This window comes from Pan paniscus, chromosome 4 (genome assembly GCF_029289425.2).
Source record: "Pan paniscus chromosome 4, NHGRI_mPanPan1-v2.0_pri, whole genome shotgun sequence".
In the NCBI taxonomy this organism is placed as follows: Eukaryota; Metazoa; Chordata; class Mammalia; order Primates; family Hominidae; genus Pan; species Pan paniscus.
Window position 1 is genome coordinate 130,241,505 of NC_073253.2, and position 23,982 is coordinate 130,265,486.

A 23,982-nucleotide genomic window follows, 5' to 3' on the forward strand; every position below is an offset into this window, starting at 1 on the left:
CCTTTTTATATGCTTCATGAACTATTGTTATGCATATTTTTTTTTCATTTAGTAATGTATCTTAGAGGTACTTCCATGTCAGAGGATAAATGGTTTCCTTGTTCTGCTTAATGGCTGCATAGTATTCCAGTGTGTAAATGTACCATAATCTTTCTAATCAGTTCCCTGTTGATGGAGATTTTGCTGTTTCAAGTCTATAGCTATTACAGGCAATGCTGCAATGACCTTTCTTGTAATTTATGAGTATGTCTGCAGCACAAATTCCTAGAAGTAGAATTGTTTGGTCTAAAGGCATGGACATTTTCAGTTTTGACAGATAATGTCAGATTGCCTTCCATGATGATGATATCAACTTATATTCACCAGCAGCATGTGAGAATACCTTTTCTTCTATATCCTCACCAACAGAATATTAGCAAATATTTTGATCTTTTTCAAGCTAATAGGTTTAACTTAGTTTTTAATTTGTATTTACCATGATTGAGATTGAGCAGTTTTTATGTTTCAGAACCATTTGAATTTCTTTTCTGTTATCTATTATGTCCTTTGCTCATTTAAAAAATGGTGGTTGGTCTCATTAATATGTAGGAGCTTTTTATATGCTAAGGAAGTATATACTGCAAATATAATTTGTTGTTTATCTTTTGCTTTTGTTTGTTGGATTTTATTACCATACAGAAAAAATTTTTTTTGCCTGTCTTCTTCCTGCAGTACAGAAAAAAATTTTTAGTGTAGTAAGATTTATCTATTTCTTAGTAGTAGTTTTTTAAAGTTTTTGGGAAATAGAATTTATAAATTTCTTGTTAAGTTACTCTTAGATTGTTTTTCGGTGCCATTTTAAATGATATCTTTTCTTCGGTATATTTTCTAATTGGTTATTGTTTGTATGAGAAGCTGTTGACTTTTTTTTTTTGGTCTTATTCTTGACTTTAATGGGAATTCTAGCATTTCCCTATAAAGAATGATGCTAACAAAAATGATGCTGCCTTTGGACTGAGAATATATTCTATCGTATTAAGGAAGGGTGCATCTATTCCTATCTATCAGCATTCCAGAGAATGTTGTCAGTACTATTTCTACTTTTTGGAATTGATTGAGATTTTCTTTGTGGACTAATATATGTTTAATTTCTGTGAATATTTGATGAGCGCTTTAAAAGTGTTATTCTCAGTTTTTAGAGTTTAAAGTATAGCAATTAGCTCTACCTTTAAAATTATGTTTGTTTGTTTAATCTGTCATGGGTTAAGAGATGTAAGTTAGGCTAAGTGCAGTGGTGCATGCCTGTAATCCTGCCACTTACAGGTTTAGAGGCTGAGATGGGAAGATTACTTGAGGCCAGGAGTTCAAGACCAGGCTGGGCAACATAACAAGACCCCATTTCTACAAAAATTTAAAAAAATTAGCCAGGCATAATGGCACTTGCCTGTAGTCCTAGCTACTTGGGAGGCTGAGATAGGATGGATCCTGTGAGCCCAGGAGTTCAAGGTTGCAGTAAGCTATATTCGTGCCACTGCATTCCAACCTGGGAGATAGAGCGAGACCCTGTCTCTTAAAAAAAAGAAAAAAAGTTAATTAAAGTCTCCAACTATAAATGTTTCTATTTATTCCTATATTTCCTACATGGGCTTATTCAATGCCATGTTATTATTTGTAGTGTAGATATTTGTAATTATTTAATCTTCATTGGTGGATGCAAATTTATAAATGCAAATTACCTGCTTCAGGACTTTTAATGTTTTGCCCTAAATTAGCCTGTTCAATATAATTTATTAACAAGTTTGTTTTTTTGCATTTGCCTATGTGCTTTTATTTTTAATGATTGAATTTTGCTTTGTGATCCAGCGTGAAAGTTTTCTCTTTATTTTGATTGGTTGGATTTATGTTCTTTACATTTATTGATTGCACAGATGAGTTTAGTCTTATAAAACATGGCAGAACCAAAATACTTTTTTCTTCCTTATTTTAAATTATGATATGGACTGTGTTTTCTTTGTTTCGTTTTAATTATGTTTTTCTTTACTTAACTGGGAATGTTTATATTTTTATTTTGATTCTTGTGGATACTATTATAACTATATATAGGTATATAACTTGATAGTACCTTATGGATAATATATCGTATATATATATAATACCTATATATAGTATTATATACATATATATGTACTATTATACCTATGTATAGTATCTACAAGATCCTATAAAATTATATACCTATAATTTTACATAGAAAATATAGTCTTCTATTTCTGGCTGGGCATTGTGGCTCACACCTGTAATCGCGGCACTTTGGAAGGCCGAGGCGGGCGGATCACTTGAGGTCAGGAGTTCAAGACCAGCTGGGCCAACATGGCGAAATCCTGTCTCTACTAAAAATACAAAAACAAAAATTAGCCGGGTGTGGTGGCACATGCCTATAGTCCTAGCTACTCGGGAGGCTGAGGCAGGAGAATTGCTTGAACCTGGGAGGCAGAGGTTGCAGTGAGCTGAGATTGTGCCACTGCACTCCAGCCTGGGCGACAGAGTGAGACTCCATCTTAATAACAACAACAAAAAAAGAAAATATAGTCCTCTATTTCTTTATATAGCATTTATGGTCCCCCCTCAAAGCAATATTGAAATAATATTTTCTCCTACTTTTTGTTCACTGTTTAATTTTAGTTTATATTATTTTTCAGTCCTAGTGCTTATGTTTAATTAATTAATTAATCAGATACAGAGTCTTGCTCTGTCACCCAGGTTGGCGTGCAGTGGAGTATGATCATAGCTCACTGCAGCCTCAGATTCCTGGGCTCGACGGATCCCCCAACCTCAACCTCCCGAGTAGCTAGGACTACAGGTGCATGCCACCATGCCCAGCTAATTTTTAAAATTTTTTTTGTAGAGATAGGGTCTCACTATGTTTCCCAAGCTGGTCTTGAGCTTCTAGCCTCAAGCAATTCTTCGACTTTGGATTCCCAAAGCGCTGGGATTACAGGCATGAACCATTGTGCCCAGCCTTAGTACTTAAGTTTTACACATTTAAGTATACTTATGTCTCTAACTTGATCTTTCATCTTTCAAAGATTTTGTTTACTTTTATATACCTTCTTCATCTTGTCCTTTCTCTTTTGAACTCCTTTAATAGTTTATAACATTTGCATTCCATTCTGTAACTGTAATTCCCACAGTTGTTTTAAATGTATTCCTAGAACTGAATGAATATATTGCTTACTGCTAATACCTTTGGTATAGTTTCTCCATTCATCTCTTAGTTACTTATAGTTCATCCTTTAATAGTTTCCTCAAGAAGGATGAGTGATAATTATTCCCTGACTTATTGTATTTCTAAAATGTCTGTCTTTTGCATTTATTTTTGAAAAGTAGCTTAGCTGGGTATAAAATTCCTGGTTTTCAACTTCCATTTCTTAAAGTTTTTGTAGGTATTGCCCCTCTGACTTCTAATGTTGAATGTTGGTATGTGAATGTTTGAAGTCAGCAGAATCTTTTTTTTTTTTTGAGACAGGGTTTTGCTCTGTCACCCAGGCTGGAGTGCAGTGGTGCGATCTTGGCTCACTGCAACCTCTGCCTCCTGGGTTCCAGTGATTCTCCTGCCTCAGCCTCCTGAGTAGCTGGGAGTACAGGTGCGCACTGCCACATCCAGCTAATTTTTGTATTTTTAGTAGAGATGGGGTTTCTCCATGTTGGCCAGGCTGGTCTCTAACTCCTGACCTCAAGTGATGCGCCTGCCTCGGCTTCCCAAAGTGCTGGGATTACAGGTGTGAGCCACTGCGTCTGGCCAGATTGTTTTCATCCTTATTGATGAATTGATCTTTTTGATTAGATGCCAAAAGGATTTTTTAATCTTCCGAGTTTAACTTTGCTACAGTACATATATATATATATGATTGAATTCTTACAATTTATAGATTTAAACCCTTTATTTTTGGAAAACTTATTTTTTTTTTTTAATTTTTATCCCCAAGTATTCTGAGTCATAGAAAGTTTTCTTAAATTACACTCTAATTTTGGGGGTTTCGTATTTTTGTTCAGTTAAGTAGCAACAATGGTTTTTTTGTCTTTTTTTTTTTTGAGACGGAGTCTTGCTCTGTCGTCAGGCTGGAGTGCAGTGGTGCAATCTTGGCTCACTGCAACCTCTGCCTCCTGGGTTCAAGTGATTCTCCTGCCTCAACCTCCTGAGTAGCTGGGACTACAGGCACACGCCACCATGCCCAGCCAATTTTTGTATTTTTAGTAGAAATGGGGTTTCACCATGTTGGCCAGGATGGTCTCGATCTCTTGACCTCAGGTGATCTGCCTGCCTCTGCCTCCAAAAGTGCTGGGATAACAGGCATGAGCCACCACGCCCGGCCAACAATGATCTTTATGTTAGATCTCCTTTGTTTGTCCTTACATTTATTCTTTTCTAGTTCTTCTAAACTCTTGTTGATTTCTATTTCATTTTGCCCATTTTCTGGATCCTGTCCTCTTGGGTCTCTTACTGGGTTGTTAGTGGTGTCTATTCTGCTTCTGGCTGTTTCTAGCTTTCCTGTCTTTTAGTTAGCTCAAAGCCTTTGAGCTGGAATCCCGTAAGCAAGTAGCTAAGACTGTAAAAAGAAATCTTTGAAAGAAGGAGCAGATGCTTTTCACCATCTGCTAAGTCAGCTGTTTGGCATTGTATCTTCTTCATTGTATTCCAGATAATCAAACTTTCGTTTGAGTTTTGCCTTTTTTCTCTCTTATTCAGTCATCTAAATTCCTTGGAGTAGTTCTTTGAGTGTATATTTTGAAAGAAGTTTTTAATTTGTGGATTTAAAATACATATTTTGGGGATTGGTTGGTTCTGTTATATGGAAGAAGGATTATGGAACTGTCTTTTTGCTTCCAGAGCAGATTATTATTTTCCCCAGGGAAGAATTAAGAATAAATCCTGTGTAAATGGTTTATCAGGCTTTGTAGTATTTTATTAAATGCAAATATTATGTGACAGTTGAAGGGAAATATGCAAAGCTGAGAAAAATACAAATTTGAGGGTGTTTTGATGTGTCATAAAAGTTTTTTAATTGTATGTAGATATGGTAGATGTTTTTTCTTTGATCAGTATGCCTCTTAGGCTGTGGCTGTGTTTCCTTTCAAGCCTTATATCTGTGATGGAATAGATTTTGCTACTATACTGATGGCATGCCAGTGGTCAAAGATTTGAGGACCACTTCTGTGTTCCGATCATCCACTTGATCCACTTGGCTAATGGGAAATGGCAAGGAATTGTAGGCATCACTTTAGACATTTTAGAATGACATGGTTCAAAGAAATTGTGGCCACAGGGTGTAAGAACTTGGGCAGTGACTGTGCACTCATAATTTCTTGCCATTAAGCTGCTTTCCCCAGTCAGTGTGCATCAGGATGTTACCCCACAATGTATTATCTGTTCGTTTGCTCTACATGTGCGAGTCTCTATTCATGACAACTGGAAAAAGGAAAGAGCCATTCTTCTGGAAGACAGCAACTAGAATCTTAGATTCTCAAGCCCATGGAGAGCTTTTCACCACTCATTGTGTTTTGTAAGGTTTACCTTGTGTAGTTTGGTCAGAAGCAGTAGTGACAGCAGTATGTGCCATTACCGATCTCTTATTCTGTACCAAGTGCTGTGCTAAGTACCTTTGTATACCTTATCTCATTGTTTATTAGAATGTAATCACATGACTTTTAAAATTATTATCTCCATTTTACTGATAAGAAAACTGAGAGGGCCAGGCATGGTGGCTCACGCCTATATTCCCAGCACTTTGGGAGGCTGAGGCAGGTGGATCATGAGGTCAGGAGTTCAAGACCAGCCTGGCCAAGATAGTGAAACCCTGTCTCTGCTAAAACTACAAAAATTAGCCAGGCGTGGTGGCAGATGCCTGTAATCCCAGCTGCTCAGGATGCTGAGGAGAATCGCTTCAATCCGGGATGCAAAGGCTGCCGTGAGCCGAGATCATCCCACTGCACTCCAGCCTGGGCAGCAGAGTGAGACTCTGTCTCAGAAAGAAAAAAGAAAACTGAGACTGATAGTTAAATTGCATGATAATTAAGTGGTAGAATCAGGATTTGAATCCAGGACTCCCTGGCTCAAAAGGCCATGCCCTTAACAATTGCATTGCTGTCTATCAGTGATGTTGATTAGCATTGTACATCTTCTAATGCTAAACAAGAATAAGGCATTATAGGCAGAGTAGAATTTCTCCTTATACATAGTTTAATGTGGGTTAACTCTATGTTTGAATAATTAGAACAGACTTTCATGGCTGGGCATGGTGGCATGCGCCTGTAGTCCCAGCTACTTGGGAGGCTGAGGCAGGAGGATCCCTTGAGTGATCCCTTGAGCTCAGGAGGTTGAGGCTACAGTGATCTATGATTGTGCCTGTGAACAGCCCCTGCATTCCACCAGCCTGGGCAACATAGTGAGACCCTGTCTCTATAAAAATAAAAAACAGGCTTTTGTCCCTTCCCTTCACATAATCTAGACAATCAGATTATGAGATGAGAAGGGCTGGGAAAGTGAATATTGTTTTTCCACAGATAATTCCATACGTGGTCAAATGGATTTTGCTTGAACTTTCTCCCTTTTCCTATAGGGAAAACCTTCAGGCCTCAAATGTCAACATGGAAATCTTTATCCCAAATAAAATTGGCTCCGAGAGAGGTACCATAGTGAATGATATAGAATTGTTTAAAATGGCATCTTCTGTATTTCTCACTGTTAACTAGGAAATACACACTTAGGTCATTTGGTGATCCCAAAAACATAGCTTGACTAACATCATATTGGTTTTTCTGGATAGGGGTAATGAAGTTAAATATTTGTTTACGTGTGTGTAATGGGTATTGCCCTGTGAATGCCACTCTAACTTTGTAATTCATGTGCCATTACCCTAAGAGTCTTACCAAGTATTTGTGCATTCTGGAACAATAGAGACAGACTCTCCTATTGTTTGCAGTTACCTTCATAAAAAATTGAAAACAAACAAAAAAATGAGTTTTTTCCTTCTTCTTAAGACAAGTTTGCCTTCTGCTTAATGAAATTGTTTCCACTCCCCGTGTGGTATAAAGACAGAGCCCCGTCAGTCCACACTTAGTCGTGTGACTGGTTTGCAGCCCTCTGCTCATTTCCTGGCTTGCCTTCTGCCCTGAGGTGGGTGCACTGTCACCTTGAAATGGCAGTGCAGGGCAGTAGCAGGAAGAACCCAAGCAGGCAAGCTGGGCTTCTGTTTCACTCTAGGTGCCAATAGTCTTTGATTTGTTCCTGTCCTGCCTGGGAGGTGAGATGAAGAAGTTGTTCATTTCTGCTGGTGCTTTTGCTTAAGACACCCTCAGGAGACCTTTTTCCATAGTCTTGTGGGTTGCCTTAGTTAGCAACCCAATCACTAAAAACAAAAGGAACAGAGCTGCAAGAAAAGTGGCTCCTAATATTTGGAGCCAGGTAGTGAGACCCAGAGCACTGGGTTGAAGGGAAATTATTCCCGTGCTATTTTGTAGAGTCTTGTCCTGAGGACGATTAAATAGTCCAGACGGGTCACTAGGTGAGACCAATTTCCTGGTTTGTTTACTCGAGCCTGATAGTTTTTCACCATCCAGCAGTAGGTCACAGTCCTGCTGCACTGTGACCCCAGAGGCCTGCAGAGAGCAGTCCTTTCATAGTTGATTTCCACAGGCTTCCCTAAGGATCCTTGCCTGTCTTTATGTGGTTGGATTGCTCTGTTGTGTCTCTCAGGCTTAGGGTAGAGGACAATGTCAGTAATTACTCTTGACTTCATCTTATGCAGGCATTTGGCTTTATGTCCCGAGTTGCCCTACAAGCAGAGAAGATGAATCATCACCCAGAATGGTTCAATGTATACAACAAGGTAACTAAACTGCCTTATTTGGGAATCACCTTAATTATGGAGTTTAAGAAACTTCTTTCTTCCTTGTCATCTTGTGCAGCTAAATGTCATTGTACTTAAGAAAGTCTTATCCTTTCTCTCAGAATCCCTGTGTATTATTGCAAATTAGTAACACATTTTCAGGTCTGCTCCTAAGAACAGTGAATAAGCTCTTTATTTTCATGCTTGTCTTTCTACTGAAGCTAATATGAGAAAGTTGGGCCAAATGAGGCTCCTGAATTAAACCGGAGTATCAGCCATGCAGATATGTTTCAAAACTTAAGGTAAATTATTGAAAGAAATGGTAGCAAATCAGATAGATATGGCCTCATTTATCTCGTTGAAATATTTTTACTCAAGAACTGTGCTTTGAAAACTATTAAATTTTGTATCCTGCGTAGGAACTGACCTTATTTAAGACAAAGGACAGACTAAAAAGTTTTGAGGGAACACAGTGAGAAGAACCTTGTTCCTCCCAAAGTGTCCTTGCCTTTATGGTCATGCCATTTGAAATGTCTTATCATCTAGATTTCTATGAAGTCTTCTCTGTGAAAATCTTTGAAAAAAGAGAATTTCACAATACTCACGTGACTTAATAGAATAACTCAGAGCACCTTGGTACCAGGCTAAACTTTTCTTTGCTATTTGCTTCTCTTTGCTCGTAATTTTGCTTTTACTTTATAATCAATTCATCAAGAAACAGCATTCCATCCATCCTTTACTCCCATTTCCCTAATTTAGAAATGTGCTTTTTTTTTTTTTTTTTGAGTTGGAGTCTGGCTCTGTTGCCCAGGCTGGAGTGCAGTGCTGCGATCTCAGCTCACTGCAGCCTCCACCTCCCGAGTTCAAGCGATTCTGCTGCCTCAGCCTCCCGAGTAGCTGGGATCACAGGCGTGCAGGGTAACTTTTATATTTTTAGTAGATACGGGGTTTCACCATGTTGGCCAGGGTGGTCTCAAACTCCTGAACTCAGGTGATCCGGCCTCCCAAAGTGCTGAGATTACAGGTGTGAGCCACCATGCCCAGCCAAAATGTGCTTTTTAAACGTTGCTGCTAAGATATTACATTTGATAGCTTGGTTTTTCTCAGTGGCCTGAAAATAGTTGATGTAATTAAAGTAATGAGAGTTCAATTGGAACCTCAGTCTCTCTTTTTATTTAAAGAAACAAGATTTGAGATTCTGGCAGCTGCATTGCCTCTTCATGGAAGAGAACTTTTTATTTCAAGGTGGCTGTTGAGCCAGGCCTAATGTAGACTATGCCCCTGGAGTTCGCTGGGTTTTGGAAATGTTTTGCTTATTCATAATGTAGTATTTTGTAAATCATTTAATCCCCCTAATTCTCAAATATGAATATTGAATAATAGACTGATTTCTGAACTGCCAAAGGAAAATAACCATGATTTGCTGCTCAGAGTTTTAAAAACTGCTTTTCTTTTTCTTAGGTCCAGATAACTCTCACCTCACATGACTGTGGTGAACTGACCAAAAAAGATGTGAAGCTGGCCAAGTTTATTGAAAAAGCAGCTGCTTCTGTGTGATTTCTTCCAAAATACATGTAAAATCTTGTACACATCTTAGCTGCAATGTATGTTGAAGGAAATTTATGTGAACAAATAGAGTTGTTCTTTTTTTTTTTTTTTAAGACAGAGTGTTGCTGTGTCGCCCAGGCCAGAGTGCAGTGGCATGATCTCGGCTCACTGTAACCTCCGCCTCCCAGGTTCAGGCGATTCTCCTGCCTCAGCCTCCTGAGTAGCTGGGATTACAAGCATGTGTCACCACGCCTGGCTAATTTTTGTATTTTTAGTATAGACAGGGTTTTACCACGTTGGTCAGGCTGGTCTCGAACTCCTGACCTCGTGATCCGCCCGCCTCAGCCTCCCAAAGTGCTGGGATTACAGGCATGAGCCACCGTGCCTGGCTGTTGAATTGTTCTTAAGGCATCATATCTAGAAGCAAAGAAAAAAGAAAAATAACAATTTAAGTTGTGTAAATTGTTTGCCTTTATATATTACATTTGGTAAAATCAGTGCTTAAATACGCAATGATTTAAACTGGAACCTGAGGTATTTTTCATGCTATCTAATCATATACCTAAGATAAACCAACCCAGTTACTTATATTAATAATATTCAGAAAGAGAAGTGGCTTTTTTTTTTTTTTGAGACGGAGTCTTGCTCTGTCACCAGGCTGGAGTGCAGTGGTGGGATCTCGGCTCACTGCAACCTCTGCCTCCCAGGTTCAAACGATTCTCCTGCCACAGCCTCCCGAGTAGCTGGGACTATAGGCACGTGCCACCGCGCCTAGCTAATTTTTGTATTTTTAGTAGAGATGGGGTTTCATTATGTTAGCCAGGATGGTCTCGATCTACTGACCTCGTGATCCACCTGCCTCCACCTCTGAAAGTGTTGGGATCACAGCCATGAGCCACTGCGCTTGGCCAGAAGTGGCATTCTTAAATTCAAGAAATTGGGATGGGGAGTATTCACACATTTTATAACCCAGAAATTCAAGCAATTTTGGTGACTACAAATGCATTGTGTTGGAGAATAGTTGTAAGGTGGAAAAAGAATTAGGAACTCGACAGATAGTGAGTTTTAACTTTAAATAACAATTCTTCTTTTGTTTTGTTTTGTTTGAGACGGGGTCTCGCTCTGCTGCCCAGGCTGGAGTGCAGTGGCAGGATCACGGTTCATTGCAGCCTTAACCTCCTGGGCTCAAGCAGTTCTCCCTCCTCAGCCTCCAGAGTAGCTGGGACTATAGGCAAGTGCCACCACGCCTGACTAATTTTTAAATTTTTTGTAGAGATGGGGTCTCCCATCTTGCCCAGGCTGGCCTTGAACTCTTGGGCTCAAGCAAGCCTCCCACCTCTGCCTCCCAAAGTCCAAGGATTACAGGTGTGAGCCATTGCCCCCGGCCAGTATAACAGTTTGTGTGTGTGTGTGTGTGTGTGTGTGTGTGTTTTTGACACGGGGTCTCATTCTGTTGCCCAGGCAGGAGTGTAGTGGTGCGACCATGGCTCACTGTAGTCTTGACTTCTCAGGCTCAAGTGATCCTCTCACCTCAGCCTCCTGAGTAGCTGCGGTTACAGGCATGCATCACCACACCTGGCTTATTTTTAAAACTTTTTTGTGGAGACAGGGTCTTACTATGTTGCCATGGCTGGTCTAGAACTTCTGGGCTCGAGTGATCCTCCTGCCTTGGCCTCCCAAAATGTTGGGATTACAGGTGTGAGCCACTGTGTCATAACAATTATTTTAAAATTTTTATTTATTTATTTTTAATAATTATACAAGATGGAGTCTCACTATGTTGCCCAGGCTGGTCTTGAATGCCTGGGCTCAAATGATCTTCCTGCCTTGACCCCCCAAAGTGCTGGGATTACAGGCGTGAGCCACTGCGCCTGGCCTATAACAATTCTTATGAAGCTAAAGTTGATTTGGATTTTAGCTGCCGTTACTACTTAAATAATTAATTAGATTAAACAAGTCACAAAAATTGGATGAGCTATCTTGGTGTGTTTTCTTTACTTTTCTCTTTCAACAGAGAGTTGAAGGAGAGGACAAGTGTCTTGTCTGTGGCTTCCAGGAATGTGTGGCAATACAAGATTTACTGTTACAGCAGCCAACTCACCAAGTCATTATTTGACTTACTGAGTTAAGGAGGAACTAAGGGTCATTTTCCCCCCATCATTTGCATGTTTTGACTCCTGAACTGAGGGTCTACGGCCACTGAAGCTAGAAGCTAGAAGGGTGTTACTCAGTAGTGAGCTCTACTTACTCCATGTGTCACTGACAGATGTAAAAAGGAATATCAAGTAATCTATTATTTAAAAATTGTAATGAGTGTTTTTTGAAGGAATTCAGGAATATACTACTAACGAGATTATGATGCAGATATATCCATCCATGAAGCATTTGTTAGTCCCTTGAAGCATCATGGTAGTGGAATTTAACATGGATCATCTTTGTAAACCCACCTCTCTTTAGGGGCCAGAGAAATCACTGTTTGTTACAACAAGCAAACCTTTCCCTCTCCATGTCACCCTTGCCCCAAACCTGAGAAACATATGGGAACATGGCACAGAGGCTGAGCTCTCTGAAGCCAGTTCCTGGCTGGTTTTGCTGGCCAGGGAGAGGCAGGCGTGGTCAGTTGCCCTGTGGACATGTGGTGTGCAGGGAGAGAAGAAGGAAAAGAGCCACTCAGGCTCTCTGGCTGCCAGGGGATCCAGACTCTTAGCACTAGAACTTCTGTTTCTTAGAATTCTTCCTAAGGAAAAGACAAAACTGTGTTTTTATAAGCTGTTTCCTATAGTGTAGATTTGGGACTTTTATACATTTTATTACCAAATATTTTTAGTTAAGTGCTTCAATTTTCAACATTAATTCTTTAAAATTTTCTTTTGAGAATCATCACCTGGATTTACATGAATTTTTTAAGCATGAAAAAATTTAAACATATTCAAAAGTACATGAATATTACATTGAAGCCTTATATACAGATCACCCAGATATAAAAATTACGAAGATTTTGTCCCAGTTGCTTCATTTTCCCTGTTTCCTTCTTTGCTAAAGTATTTAAAAGCAAATCCCAGATAGCTTATCATTTCACCCCTATATCCTTCAGTAAGTTTCTATGGAAAATATGGCCATTTTCTTGTATAAACCACAGTACCTCTGTTTTTTTTTTTGAGATAGAGTCTCACACTGTCGCCCAGGCTGGAGTGCAATGGCGTGATCTTGGCTCACTGCAACCTCTGCCTCCCAGGTTCAGGCGATTCTCCTGCCTCAGCCCCCCGGGTAGCTGGGATTACAGGTGTGTGCCACCATGCCCAGCTAATTTTTTTTTGTATCTTCAGTAGAGATGGGGTTTCACCATGTTGGCCAGGATGGTCTCGAGCTCCTGACCTCGTGATCGCCCGCTTAGGCCTCCCAAAGTGCTGGGATTATAGGCATAAGCCACAGCGCCTGGCCCACAGTACCATTTTTATACCTAACAAAGTGATTCCTTGGTGCACTTAATACCTAGGCAAAATCAAATTGTCCTGAAGGTCATGAATGTCCTTGGACAGTAATCTGGTTCTAATCGAGGATCTATATGAAGCCCACCAATCGCATCTGGTTGTTGTGTCTCTTTAGTCTGTCAGTCTGGAGCAAGCTCCCCTCTCTTCCTCATTTCCCCATGTTATTTATTTATTGTAAAAACTGGGTCAGTTGTGCTGTAGAAGATTCTGCTTTCTGGATTTGTTTGTTTCTTCCTGTGGTGTCATTTAACTTGTTTTACTATACCCTAAACAGAACCCTTTTCCTCTGTTTTGAGCAGAAGTCTGAGAGGCTAAACTGGATGGCTGTGTTAACATATGTCACGTGTAGCACAGTGGAGAAAGCAGGATATGGCTCATAATGACAGTGGTGAAGACCTGCGAATGAAGTTGCTAGTTATCACCTACATTAGGGTTTGACATAGGTCTATGTTATGGGTCGCTGCATCTGCTGGAACTCACAGACTTTACTATAGAGAATCAAAGATCCCGTATCCGAAGTCTATGGAAATGCTCATGGTGGTAAATTCCAACAGAATGAAACACCAAACTTGCTTCAAGTAACTCACGTTTCAACTTGAAAGAGATATTGTCAAAATTGGAGGCCCCCAGATTCCTGTCTGTTCCAAATCTTTGCATGATGACAGTGGTTTCTCTGATGTGGTAAGCTTTGGCTTTCTTCTATTTTCTTTCTAAAAGATCACTGGAGTAGAGAGGAGTTAAACAGACATGACCTTTGACCTCTTGCATGACCTCCACAGATAGCAAACCGGGCCGACATATGGTTGACGATGTCCTTTTCTACAATGAAGTTAATGAAAGTTCTGAAAATAATGATTACTTTCTGACATTGATAGGATTTAGGAAACCTCTGGATAAATAGCTTAAGCATGGCTGTTTATGTTTTTGCTATAGACAAAAAGCAACAGCATGTACATTGTATTTGGACACCAGCCTGCTTCCGTTAATATATTGAACTATTGGACCACTAGGATTAGTAGGGAGCGGTCTGTACACTTTCTGATTCAGCATTCAGAAACATTCTAGGTGGACTCTGTAGCTTTCAGTTTTGTAAAATTATCAGAAAAACATCGGGAGGGTTTGGCCATCATATGTGAGCTTTGTGTTTCAATGCCAGTTACTCAGGATTAGTAAATTAATGACTGTCCAGAGGACTTCAGGGTCACCAAGCTGCTGCACCTGCCATTGGCTGACTCTCCCTGGCTATCTGTGGCTGAGATGGTGCTGCTTAGGTCATGCAGAGCATGAGCTGCTGCTGAAAGGGCACAGGAGATGGCCCTTGGGCTTCTCATCCCAGGATGCCTGCCCTGCCCACCAATCCATGAGAAGATATGTATGATTTCAGTAGGCCCTGAATCAGCTTGTCACCTCTGGTTTCCTGTTTGCTTTCCACTCACTCAGCTGGAGTTTCATTTCCAGACTAAAGTCTTCATCATTGGCTTCAGAAACAGCATTCATCTGTGGCTGTGCTGATGTAGTACACCAAGAACAACTGGGCTCTTCTCTGTCACTTTCAGTGGGCTACCTTCCCTCACCTCTCCAAGCAGCATGAAAGAATTCTTTACATTTTTAATCTCTTTTTTGTTTTTCCCTGAAAGTATGCTTTGGTGCTTAAAGAGAGAAGTCACAAAAGTATACTACTGAGTTTCCTGGAGATGAAATCCTGTTGTCCCTAGCTACATGAATGAGCACAGGGATCCCTGATGCCATTATTTTGTATATTCATACGGCACACACTTACTGAGGGCCTTCTGTGTGCCCTAGGGGATTGAGCACAGTGACATATCAGGGCAGGTAGAAACAGATGGAGAGCTGATGCGGGCTCTCTTAGAGCAGCTGCCCCAGGAGGTCCCTGTGGATGGATGTTGGGCAGGAGCCCTGAGACGTTAGGGGCATATAACTAAAGGACATAGCAGGAGTTATAGGAGGAGCTGATCCCTGAGGGAAACAATGAAGAGGGAGAAGATGGGGCTAAAGTTTGAATTGTGGGGACATTAATCACAGTGATTCTTAAAACTTTGCTGTTGATGATTTTCAATGGAGAAAATGAGTACGTAAGATGTTATTTCCCAGTTCAGTATATTGGTTGCCCACAAAGTATTTTCCTACCATGAATGGTCATATATACTTGTTGTAGAATACCAGGGACAGCAGAGATGGTGGGGTGGTTACTTCCTTTTCTTACAGCCCAAGAACTTTGGTGTCCAGGAAATTGACCAATTTAGCCACTGAGCATTTAATACAACACAGGGCTACCCAGATCCCACTGTCCTGATTTGCCCTGAAAGCCAAAGGAGTTAGGAGAAGGTGAGTGGAGAGAATATATTAATCCTGAGAGTTGAACAGAGCAAAAATCCCTATTACTTTTGTACTTAAAACATCTCTGCCACATGTGCTCACTCTTTATATTCTGTTTAGGTGGTTTATATGTGCACATCCCATCCTATGCCTGCAGTTAGCCAACGCAGGGTTTATATTGCCTCCTTTCTTTTTTTCTTTTTCTTTTTTTTTTAAGAGATGGGATCTCATTCTATCATGCAGACTGGAGTGCAGTGGTGTGATCACAGCTCATTGTAACCTCCAACTCCTGGACTCAAGTGATCCTCCTACCTTGGCCTCTCTGGTAGCTGGGACTACAGGTGCATGCCACCACACCCACCTAATTTTTTTTATTTTTATTTTTTGTAGAGACAGTCTCACTATCTTGCTCAGGCTAGTCTTGAACTCCTGGGCTCAAGTTATCTTGCTGCCTCAGCCTCCCATGGGTAATTTTTATTTCCTTTTTTTTTTTTTGGAGATGGAGTTTCGCTCTTGTCGCCCAGGCTGGAGTGCAATGGCACGATCTCGGCTCACTGCAGTCTCTACCTCCTGGGTTCAAGTGATTCTCCATCCTCAGCCTCCTGAATAGCTGAGATTACAGGCAACTGCCACCATGCGTGGCTAATTTTTGTATTTTTTTTTAGTAAGAGATGGGGTTTCACCATGTTGGCCAGACTAGTCTTAAACTCCTGACCTCAAGCGACCTGCCTGCCTTGGCCTCCCAAAGTGCTGGGATTACAGGCATGAGCCGCTATGCCTCGTCGCTGATTTTTATTTCTTATTTTTTTTTAGAGATGGGGGTCTCACTATGTTGCTCAGGCTGATCTCAAACTCCTGGCCTCAAGTGATCCTCCCACCTTAGCCTCCCAAGTTGCTGGAATTATAAGTGTGAGCCACTATCCCTACCTCACTATTACCTTCTTTGCTTCTCTTGTTTTCTTTTGTTCTAAGTCAAACCCATCACAATCTTTTCTTGTCCTTCCAGGTGTTTTCCAGTGCTGTGCCCTGGATGTGCTCTCTTTCTCTTAGAGCCCAGAGAACTTGCTTTTCCCCCTTATATATGACCCTTAACTTTTTCTAACACATTATTAAGGGCCTGTGTCTATCAGCTGGGGGCACTTCTTGAAGGGAGGGCCTTTGTGTGGTCTGTTTCTGGTGACTTCCAGCTTTAACCCAGAGCCTCATGATTGCTGGGTGCCCATAGCCTTTTTGCTGAATGGAGGCACTCAGTCTCCTTGGGAAGAGAGAATCCATGATAGACCCACTTGGGAGCTCCCCACTTCAGGGGCCTACACACTGGTAATGCAACAGAATGCCCAAGAGTGACCTCATAAAGCAAGGATTCCCTTTGTGGCCCCTTCTCTGCTGCCTCTCAGAATCCAGATGCTAAGGAAAATCCCTAAGCAGAGATTTTCTGTTGGATGCTAAAAGCAAGGAATAAAAGTTGAAAATTTGGAAAATGTCTCAACACCGTCACCAGCGCCACTCGAGAGTCATTTCTAGTTCACCAGTTGATACTACATCGGTGGGATTTTGCCCAACATTCAAGAAATTTAAGTAAATATTATCTATTTCCATTGCCTGTTAAGAAATGTGCTAGTAGAAGTGTGAGGACAGGGTGTCAGTGTTCTCTCAGCCTCTTCCCTCAGATACTCGTCTGCTTACCAAAATAAGTTGCATGTCCTTGACAATCTGGTTTCTATGATTGGTGAGGCTGGCATGCTATTACCTTTATGTGCCCTGTAGACTTGAATGACCAGTTTGACCAGTTTGACTGTTAGATAATCTGAAGGCTTTTCTCTTTTTTAATAATAGACCCCATCTCAAATCAGATAATGAAAATTACATATCTTGATATATTAGAAAAGTATATACATTCTGGCTGGGCGCGGTGGCTCACACCTGTAATCCCTGCACTTTGGGAGGCTGGGGCGGATCACTTGAGGTCAGGAGTTTGAGACCAGCCTGGCCAACGTGGCGAAACCCCATCTCTACTAAAAATACACAGATTAGCCCGGAGTGATGGTGTGCACCTGTTGTCCCAGCTACTCGGGATGCTGAGGCAGGAGAATCCCTTTAACCTGGGGGGCGGAGGTTGCAGTGAGCCAAGATTGCACCACTGCACTCCAACCTGGGTGACAGAATGAGACTCTGTCTCAGAAAAAAAAAAAAAGAAAAGGAAAAAGAAAAATATACATTCTATTTTTTTTAACTTATGAGAATGTGTTCATTTCATTTGTAACATATAATGGGAAACAGTAATACGTACTCTTTGAGAAAAATTGCAAAGCACAGATAAATGGAAATAAACAGGAAAAAGAATCACCTATAACCTCACCATCCATAGACAGACACTGTTAAAATTTTGGCATGTTTCCTGCTGATTTTTTCTACTGCTGATTTTTGCACAGGTGAGATAATTTTGAACAGAATTTTGTATCTTTGGTTTTTGTGTTTTGCTGCACACAAAAACAAAAGATATAAAAATGGATCATAAACATTTTTCTAAATCCTAAAAAATGCATAGACATATTTTAGTGCCTGTATTTCACAAGATGGACATACCATAATTTACTTACACAGTCCTTTTTGTTAGATGTTTAAATTGTTTTCAAGCTTCTCAGTGCTGGAAAAAATACTGAGATAGACATGTTTAGTTGAAGTTATTTCATTTCAGGTTATATTATCTTGGGTCAGAGAATGAATGGTTCTCAGGCTTTTCAAAAGAGCTGGTCAGTTTTTATGCCTCTGGCAGTTTTTGAGAGTGCTCAATCATACTACACTGTTGCCAGCATTAGATCTTATCACATTTAAGTCATTGCTAATTTTATAAACAAAAACAATGGTTTTACTTTGCATCTCCCTGATTAGTATTGCTGTAGAACATATTTGGAGAAGTTTGTTTGTCTTTGGTATTTATTTCATGAATAGATTGTGTGCCCATTTTCTCTTGGGGTATTCAGTTTTTTATTACTGATGTGAGCATGTGTATGGGTGATTATTTGATGATTATCAGTTTTGCTTAGTAGACTGGCAATATTTAGTCTTGCTGTCACTGTGTTCCCAGTGCCTACTAGATTGCTTGATATGTAGTTGCCACTCAATAAAGATTTGTTGAGTAAATGAAGATGACACTTTGTTTTGCTGGAGAAGGAGTGGTGACCATTCTTTTTCAGAGGTCCAGGGAGAGGGAGCTAAGTAACTGAGTGGGGACAGAGTATCCATGATCATCATATATATGTCAGTGGTCATTTATTCAACATCTCATTGCTATTTAAAAGTATATGTAAATTTATATTCACACAAGGGAGAAAGAAGAGCCTTGTCCCTACAAAAAGGTATGCATTTTATGGGGATCTAGCTCTGTTGTGCTGTAACCATACTTCACATTCAACTTTTTGACAGGAGGAACGATGATGAATGTCGGGCATTTGTGAAGAGAGTCATAATGAGCCGTTTCTTTAAGATAATTATGATTAGCACTGTCACATCGAATGCGTTTTTTATGGCCTTGTGGACCAGTTATGACATAAGGTACCGCTTGTTCAGACTTCTTGAGGTAAGCAGACAAAATGGGTCCATTTTCTTCTTTTTTTAAAACATGCTTTATTTCTGGAAACATTACAAGATTTTTTTTTTTTTTTTCCGAGACAGAATCTCATTCTGTCAGGCTGGAGTGCAGTGGCGTGATCTCAGCTCACTGCAACCTCCATCTCCACCTCCCGGGTTCAAGCGATTCCTCTGCCTTAGCCTCCTGAATAGCTGGGATTATAGGCACCCGCCACCACGCCCAGCTAATTTTGTATTTTTAGTAGAGACGGGGTTTCACCTTCTTGGCCAGGATGGTCTTGATCTCTTGACCTCGTGATCCACCCGCCTCAGCCTCCCAAAGTGCTGGGATTACAGGCGTTAGCCACCATGCCCAGCCCATTATAAGATTTTAAAGGTATTTTGCTTCAAGAAATTTTCTGTAGAATTCTAAAAATACTCTAAAATCTGGGAAGAGGGTGGCAAGAGCAGCAGTGGTGACATGGTGGATTTTTTTTTTTTTTTTTTTGAGACAGAGTCTCGCCCTGTTGCCCAACCTGCAGTGCAATGGTGCTATCTTGGCTCACTGCAACCTCTGCCTCCCAGGTACAAGTGATTCTCCTGCCTCAGCCGACTGAGTAGCTGGGATCACAGGCACACACCATCATGCTTGGGTAATTTTTGTGTTTTTAGTAGAGATAGGGTCTTGCCATGTTGGCCAGGATGGTCTTGAACTCCTGACCTCAAGTGATCTGCCTGTGTCGGGCTCCCAAAGTGCTGGCATTACGGGCATGAGCCATCGCGCCTGGCCAGTGACATGGTTTTTAAGTCTCCTTGAATCTCCTCTCAAAAACCGAGCAAGCCTGGGCAACAAAATGGGACTCCTATCTCTCTCTCTTTTTTTTTGTTTTGAGACGAAGTCTCGCTCTGTCACCCAGGCTGGAGTGCAGTGGTGCAATCTCGGCTCACTGCAAGCTCCACCTCCTGGGTTCACGCCATTCTCCTGCCTCAGCCTCCCGAGTAGCTGGGATTACAGGCGCCCACCACAACGCCCGGCTAATTTTTTGTATGTTTAGTAGAGATGGGGTTTCACCGTGTTAGCCAGGATGGTCTCAATCTCCTGACCTCGTGATCCACCCTCCTCGGCCTCCCAGAGTGCTGGTATTACAGACGTTAGCCACTGTGCCCGGCCCCTCCCATCTCTATTAAAAAAAAATGTTGGGCATGGTGGTGCATACCTTGAGTCCCAGCTACTCTAGAGGTTTAGGTGGGAGAATTGCTTGAGCCTGGGAGTTCGAGGCTGCAGTGAGCTGTGATTGCACCACTGCACTCTGGCCTGGGCAACAGAGTGAGACCTTGTCCTAAACAACCAGCCAAAAAAACCAGAGCAACTAGGTAGCAAAGCCAAGAACCCACAGGCAGCATTTACAACAAAACTGGTTAGTTTCCTTACTACAAGCCATAAGAACTGAATAGTATGTCTCTGTGGGGGAAGAAACAGAGGGAAGCCATTATTTATTTATTAGAAAGTGTGATGGGCTGATGTGAGAACAGCATTTGATATCAGGAACGGTATTGTCTAATCCAATACTGGGCTAGATCAAGAGGTTCCTGGTAATTTTTGAAGGGGCTAGAGGAGCAAATGGTATGAACTTTCAAAGCTGACCAGCTAGAGGTCTTTTTAAAGACAGGAACCCACAGTTGGGATAAATACTGGAAATGGAATAAAAATTGAGCAGGTTAGAGACATAGAGATGAAGGAAGAGAAGGTTCAGATAAAATTGGAGGAGGAACCAGGATACCTCAAAAATCAAGCTACTGCGTTTTTAAACACAACACAAAAGCAGAAGAATGAGCTCAGTGAGGTTAGAACCACACCATCTTCTAAAAGCTCAAGAAAACAAATTTTATGTAAAACAGCACAATAGAAAAAGATTGATGCTGCTATAGTTGTGTTTTTAGAAAAAAAAGGGTTGAGATAAAGTCTCATACAAAATTACTGTAAGAAAAAAGAGAATGAGGTAGAGAATAATCCCCTTATACAGGCTGAGCATCCCGAATTTGAAAATCTGGAACCTGGAATGCTCCAAAATACAAAATATTCTGAGCACTGACGTGACACTCAAAGGAAATGCTTACTGGAGCATTTTGGATTTTGGATTTTCAGATGTGGGTTGCTCAACTGGTAAAGAAAATGCAAATATTCCAAAATCCAAAAACTTTGAAATCCAAAACACTTCTGTTCCCAAGCATTTCAGATAAGAGATACTTAACCCGTAGATAATGAAAGCCCACCACAAAGACATGCCCACAAAACAGGGAGAGACTGTAGCATATGACTTTAAAACAAGCCAGATGTTTAAGAAAGTGATACAAGATAGGAAAGAACAGAAATGAAAAGACAAAACTCAGGAAAGAACTAGAAATAAAAATTTCAAAAATAAAGACTAAAATAGACTAAGCAATTAATTGCAACAGATAATAGCTTAAGAGAAGTATAGGATTAAATGTAGGAAATTTTTTAAATCAATAAGAAATGAAGACATGAAAAGGTTTCAAGAGAAAATGATGAACATCGAAGATGGGGAAAAAAAATCCAGTGTAATGACAATAGGAGCCCCTGAATTTGAAATAAAACAGACACAAAGCAAAGGAACAGAACAAATGCTAAAGTGTATAATCCAAGAAAAGTTACCTGAAACAAAAGATTTGGAACTATACGTTGAAAGAGCACACATTGCATACCTGAGAATATGGAGTTTGAACAATAAACACCAAAACATATTCTAGTAAAATTATTGGATTTTAAAGGAAAGAGGGGGTGAAGGAAACTAAGTATCAATGCAATGTGGCTTATAGGAAGATAAGTACTTATAATCAAACTTTGCTATGGTAATATGTTGTGCCAAAAGAAAATAGAGTTACATATTTAAGATACTTCAGCAAAGAAAATGTAAACCAAGAATTTTAGATCAGAAAAATTGACTTTCAAGTATAAAGGACATAGACAAATTCATCAGTATTCAAAAACTTGGGGAATATTGTTTCCAAGAGCCCTTCCTTAGTAATTTACTAAAGAATAGGTTTCAGCCAACCAAAATGATTAGAGAAGCATCAACATTAGGACTGAAGATGAGCATTAAATATGTAGTTATTTGTAGAACTAATATTAATTGTGGTTTAGCAGAGAGAATATAGTATATAATGAATGCATCCTCTGACAGTGAAGATAGAGTATGACTAAAAAATGGGAGACAATGGGGAAAGCCAAGATAAAAAGTTTCAAAATCATTTTCAGTAATCAACTTAGTGGCAACAGTATTAGTAGTGTTATTCTGAGACTTGTATGTGTGTAATACAGGATAAGACAATTGAGTAATTATGGGACAGTTTATTTCTGTCATCTCCTGTGTTCTTAAGAACCAGGATACTCATGGAGGAGAGAACCCAGGACTTCTTTGAGAAATAACCAATTCCAGGTCTAGGGCAGGAGGTACACAAGATGAAACACGATTATCTTGTCATAGACATTAGCAAGGAAGCTATCAAAGACTACTGGGGTCATGTCAAAAGTCTCAGGAGACTATGTGAAGAGTCCTACTGGCCAAAGATGGGACAGTTTGAGCTCCAATAAGAAGAATAATTGCCATGTATTGAAACTCATTAAATAATCTGTGAGGTTTTACTACTGGCCAAAGATGGGACAGTTTGGGCTCCAATAAGAATAATAATTGCAATGTATTGAAATTCACCAAATAATCTATGAGGTTTTAATGATACCCCAAAACAAACTGTCCACTTTTGGAGGATGATAAGGAGCTAATCCTTTATCTTGATAATTAGTAAATTAAGGGAAAGAGTCAAGCATTACTGACCTTATGTGAACTGCAATACTGAGTAAGCATATAGTAGGTGAGGGGAAACATCTTTTTATAGATGTGTCCCCCTTAATAAATGAAAAAGAAATGATAGAATATCACAGTTTTTCAATGCCCAAAGAAGTTATTGATCTAGGCACTGAGCATCAATGAAAAGAGAGACAACCAGAAATTATGTGCCGTCTATAAAAGAACAGCACCTCTAATCTTGCCAAAGAGATCAGGAAATAGGGAGGCCAGAGGGATATGCTGAACTGTACCATGAGCATGCACTCAGCAAAATCCAGACTGGGAGATTTTACAAGTCAAACTCCCCAGGTTCTTTAACAGATAAATTGTAAGGAAAGAAAAAGGAATGGGAGACTTAAAAGATACACCAAAAGTTTAAAAATTTATAAAATGGCAAGACGACTTATTAGTTCTAGGGATGGATACATGAATTTCTATCTATAAAGAAATGCAAGGTATTAATTACTATAAAAATTTGGATAGTGGTTAATTTTGGGTGGAGGGAGGGAGTTGTAATTGGGATGTGGGGCATGTGAGGGGCTTCTGGGATGGCAGAGTTCTATTTCTTGACCTAGGTGGTAGTTACAGGGATATTGGCCTTGAAATAATTTATTACGCTATATATTTGTTCATGTGGTTCTATATGTGTGTTTATTTTGCAATAAAAAGGTTAAAAATATACTCTTCTTATCTTTAGGATAAATAACACATTTCCTTCTTGGGGGTGAAAAGGTTAGCATAAACATAGTGTGGTATCAGAGACAGTCGAGGTGGTGGGATACCACAATTAATGCTTAAAATGTGTCAGATCCACTTGGCACCACTTCTGTGAACATGTTGATATGGCAGTGAATTCCACACCATAAATCCAGAGATTGGTTATGGACTGTGGAACATCATGTTAGGTATAGGACTTGGCAGGGGTCAGGGAAAGAGACAAATTGAGGAGCCTAAACCCTCTGTTTGCCTCCCTGATGCCATAAGGGTCACTAAGCATGTATCCTGGTTTAGGGACCTGGTTTGCAAGCCTAGGGGATGTTCTGTGATGGGCAGACTTTGGAGTTATACAGATTTGGGTTCAAGCCCCAGCTTCCTACCTTATTACTAACTGAGAATTTGGACAAATTACTTAAGCTCTCTGTGGTTTGTCTGCAACATTTGTAAAATGATATAATTAATATACAACTTACAGGGTGGTGGTACAGCCATTGAAAATAACATGTATGAAAGCCCCTGGTTAACTGTGAAACTGAGAAATTATTAACACTTCTGGGAACTCCACTGAAGGTGCCGGGAAAGATGTGA

At 40.2% G+C, this 23,982-nt stretch overlaps 2 protein-coding genes across 4 annotated transcripts in view; both read left to right on the plus strand.

Moving 5' to 3' along the window:
• The window catches only part of PCBD2 (pterin-4 alpha-carbinolamine dehydratase 2), a 60,781-nt gene extending 41,985 nt beyond the window's left edge, over positions 1–18,796 (plus strand). The window contains exons 3-5 of one of the 3 annotated variants that reach the window (XM_034960529.3): positions 7,785–7,865; positions 9,327–9,469; positions 18,668–18,796. In XM_034960529.3, the coding sequence (XP_034816420.1) occupies positions 7,785–7,865; positions 9,327–9,422 (177 nt within the window). In that variant the 3' untranslated portion in view covers positions 9,423–9,469; positions 18,668–18,796. Of the gene's footprint in view, positions 1–7,784; positions 7,866–9,326; positions 11,383–13,203; positions 18,390–18,667 lie in introns of those variants that run through there. The other 2 variants (XM_034960530.3, XM_034960528.3) reach the window with 2 other exon arrangements.
• The window catches only part of CATSPER3 (cation channel sperm associated 3), a 50,689-nt gene continuing 43,307 nt past the window's right edge, over positions 16,601–23,982 (plus strand). Inside the window, exons 1-2 of the mRNA XM_003829264.5 lie at positions 16,601–16,819; positions 18,668–18,821. Of these exons, the coding sequence (XP_003829312.1) occupies positions 16,722–16,819; positions 18,668–18,821 (252 nt within the window). The 5' untranslated portion in view covers positions 16,601–16,721. The remainder of the gene's footprint in view (positions 16,820–18,667; positions 18,822–23,982) is intronic.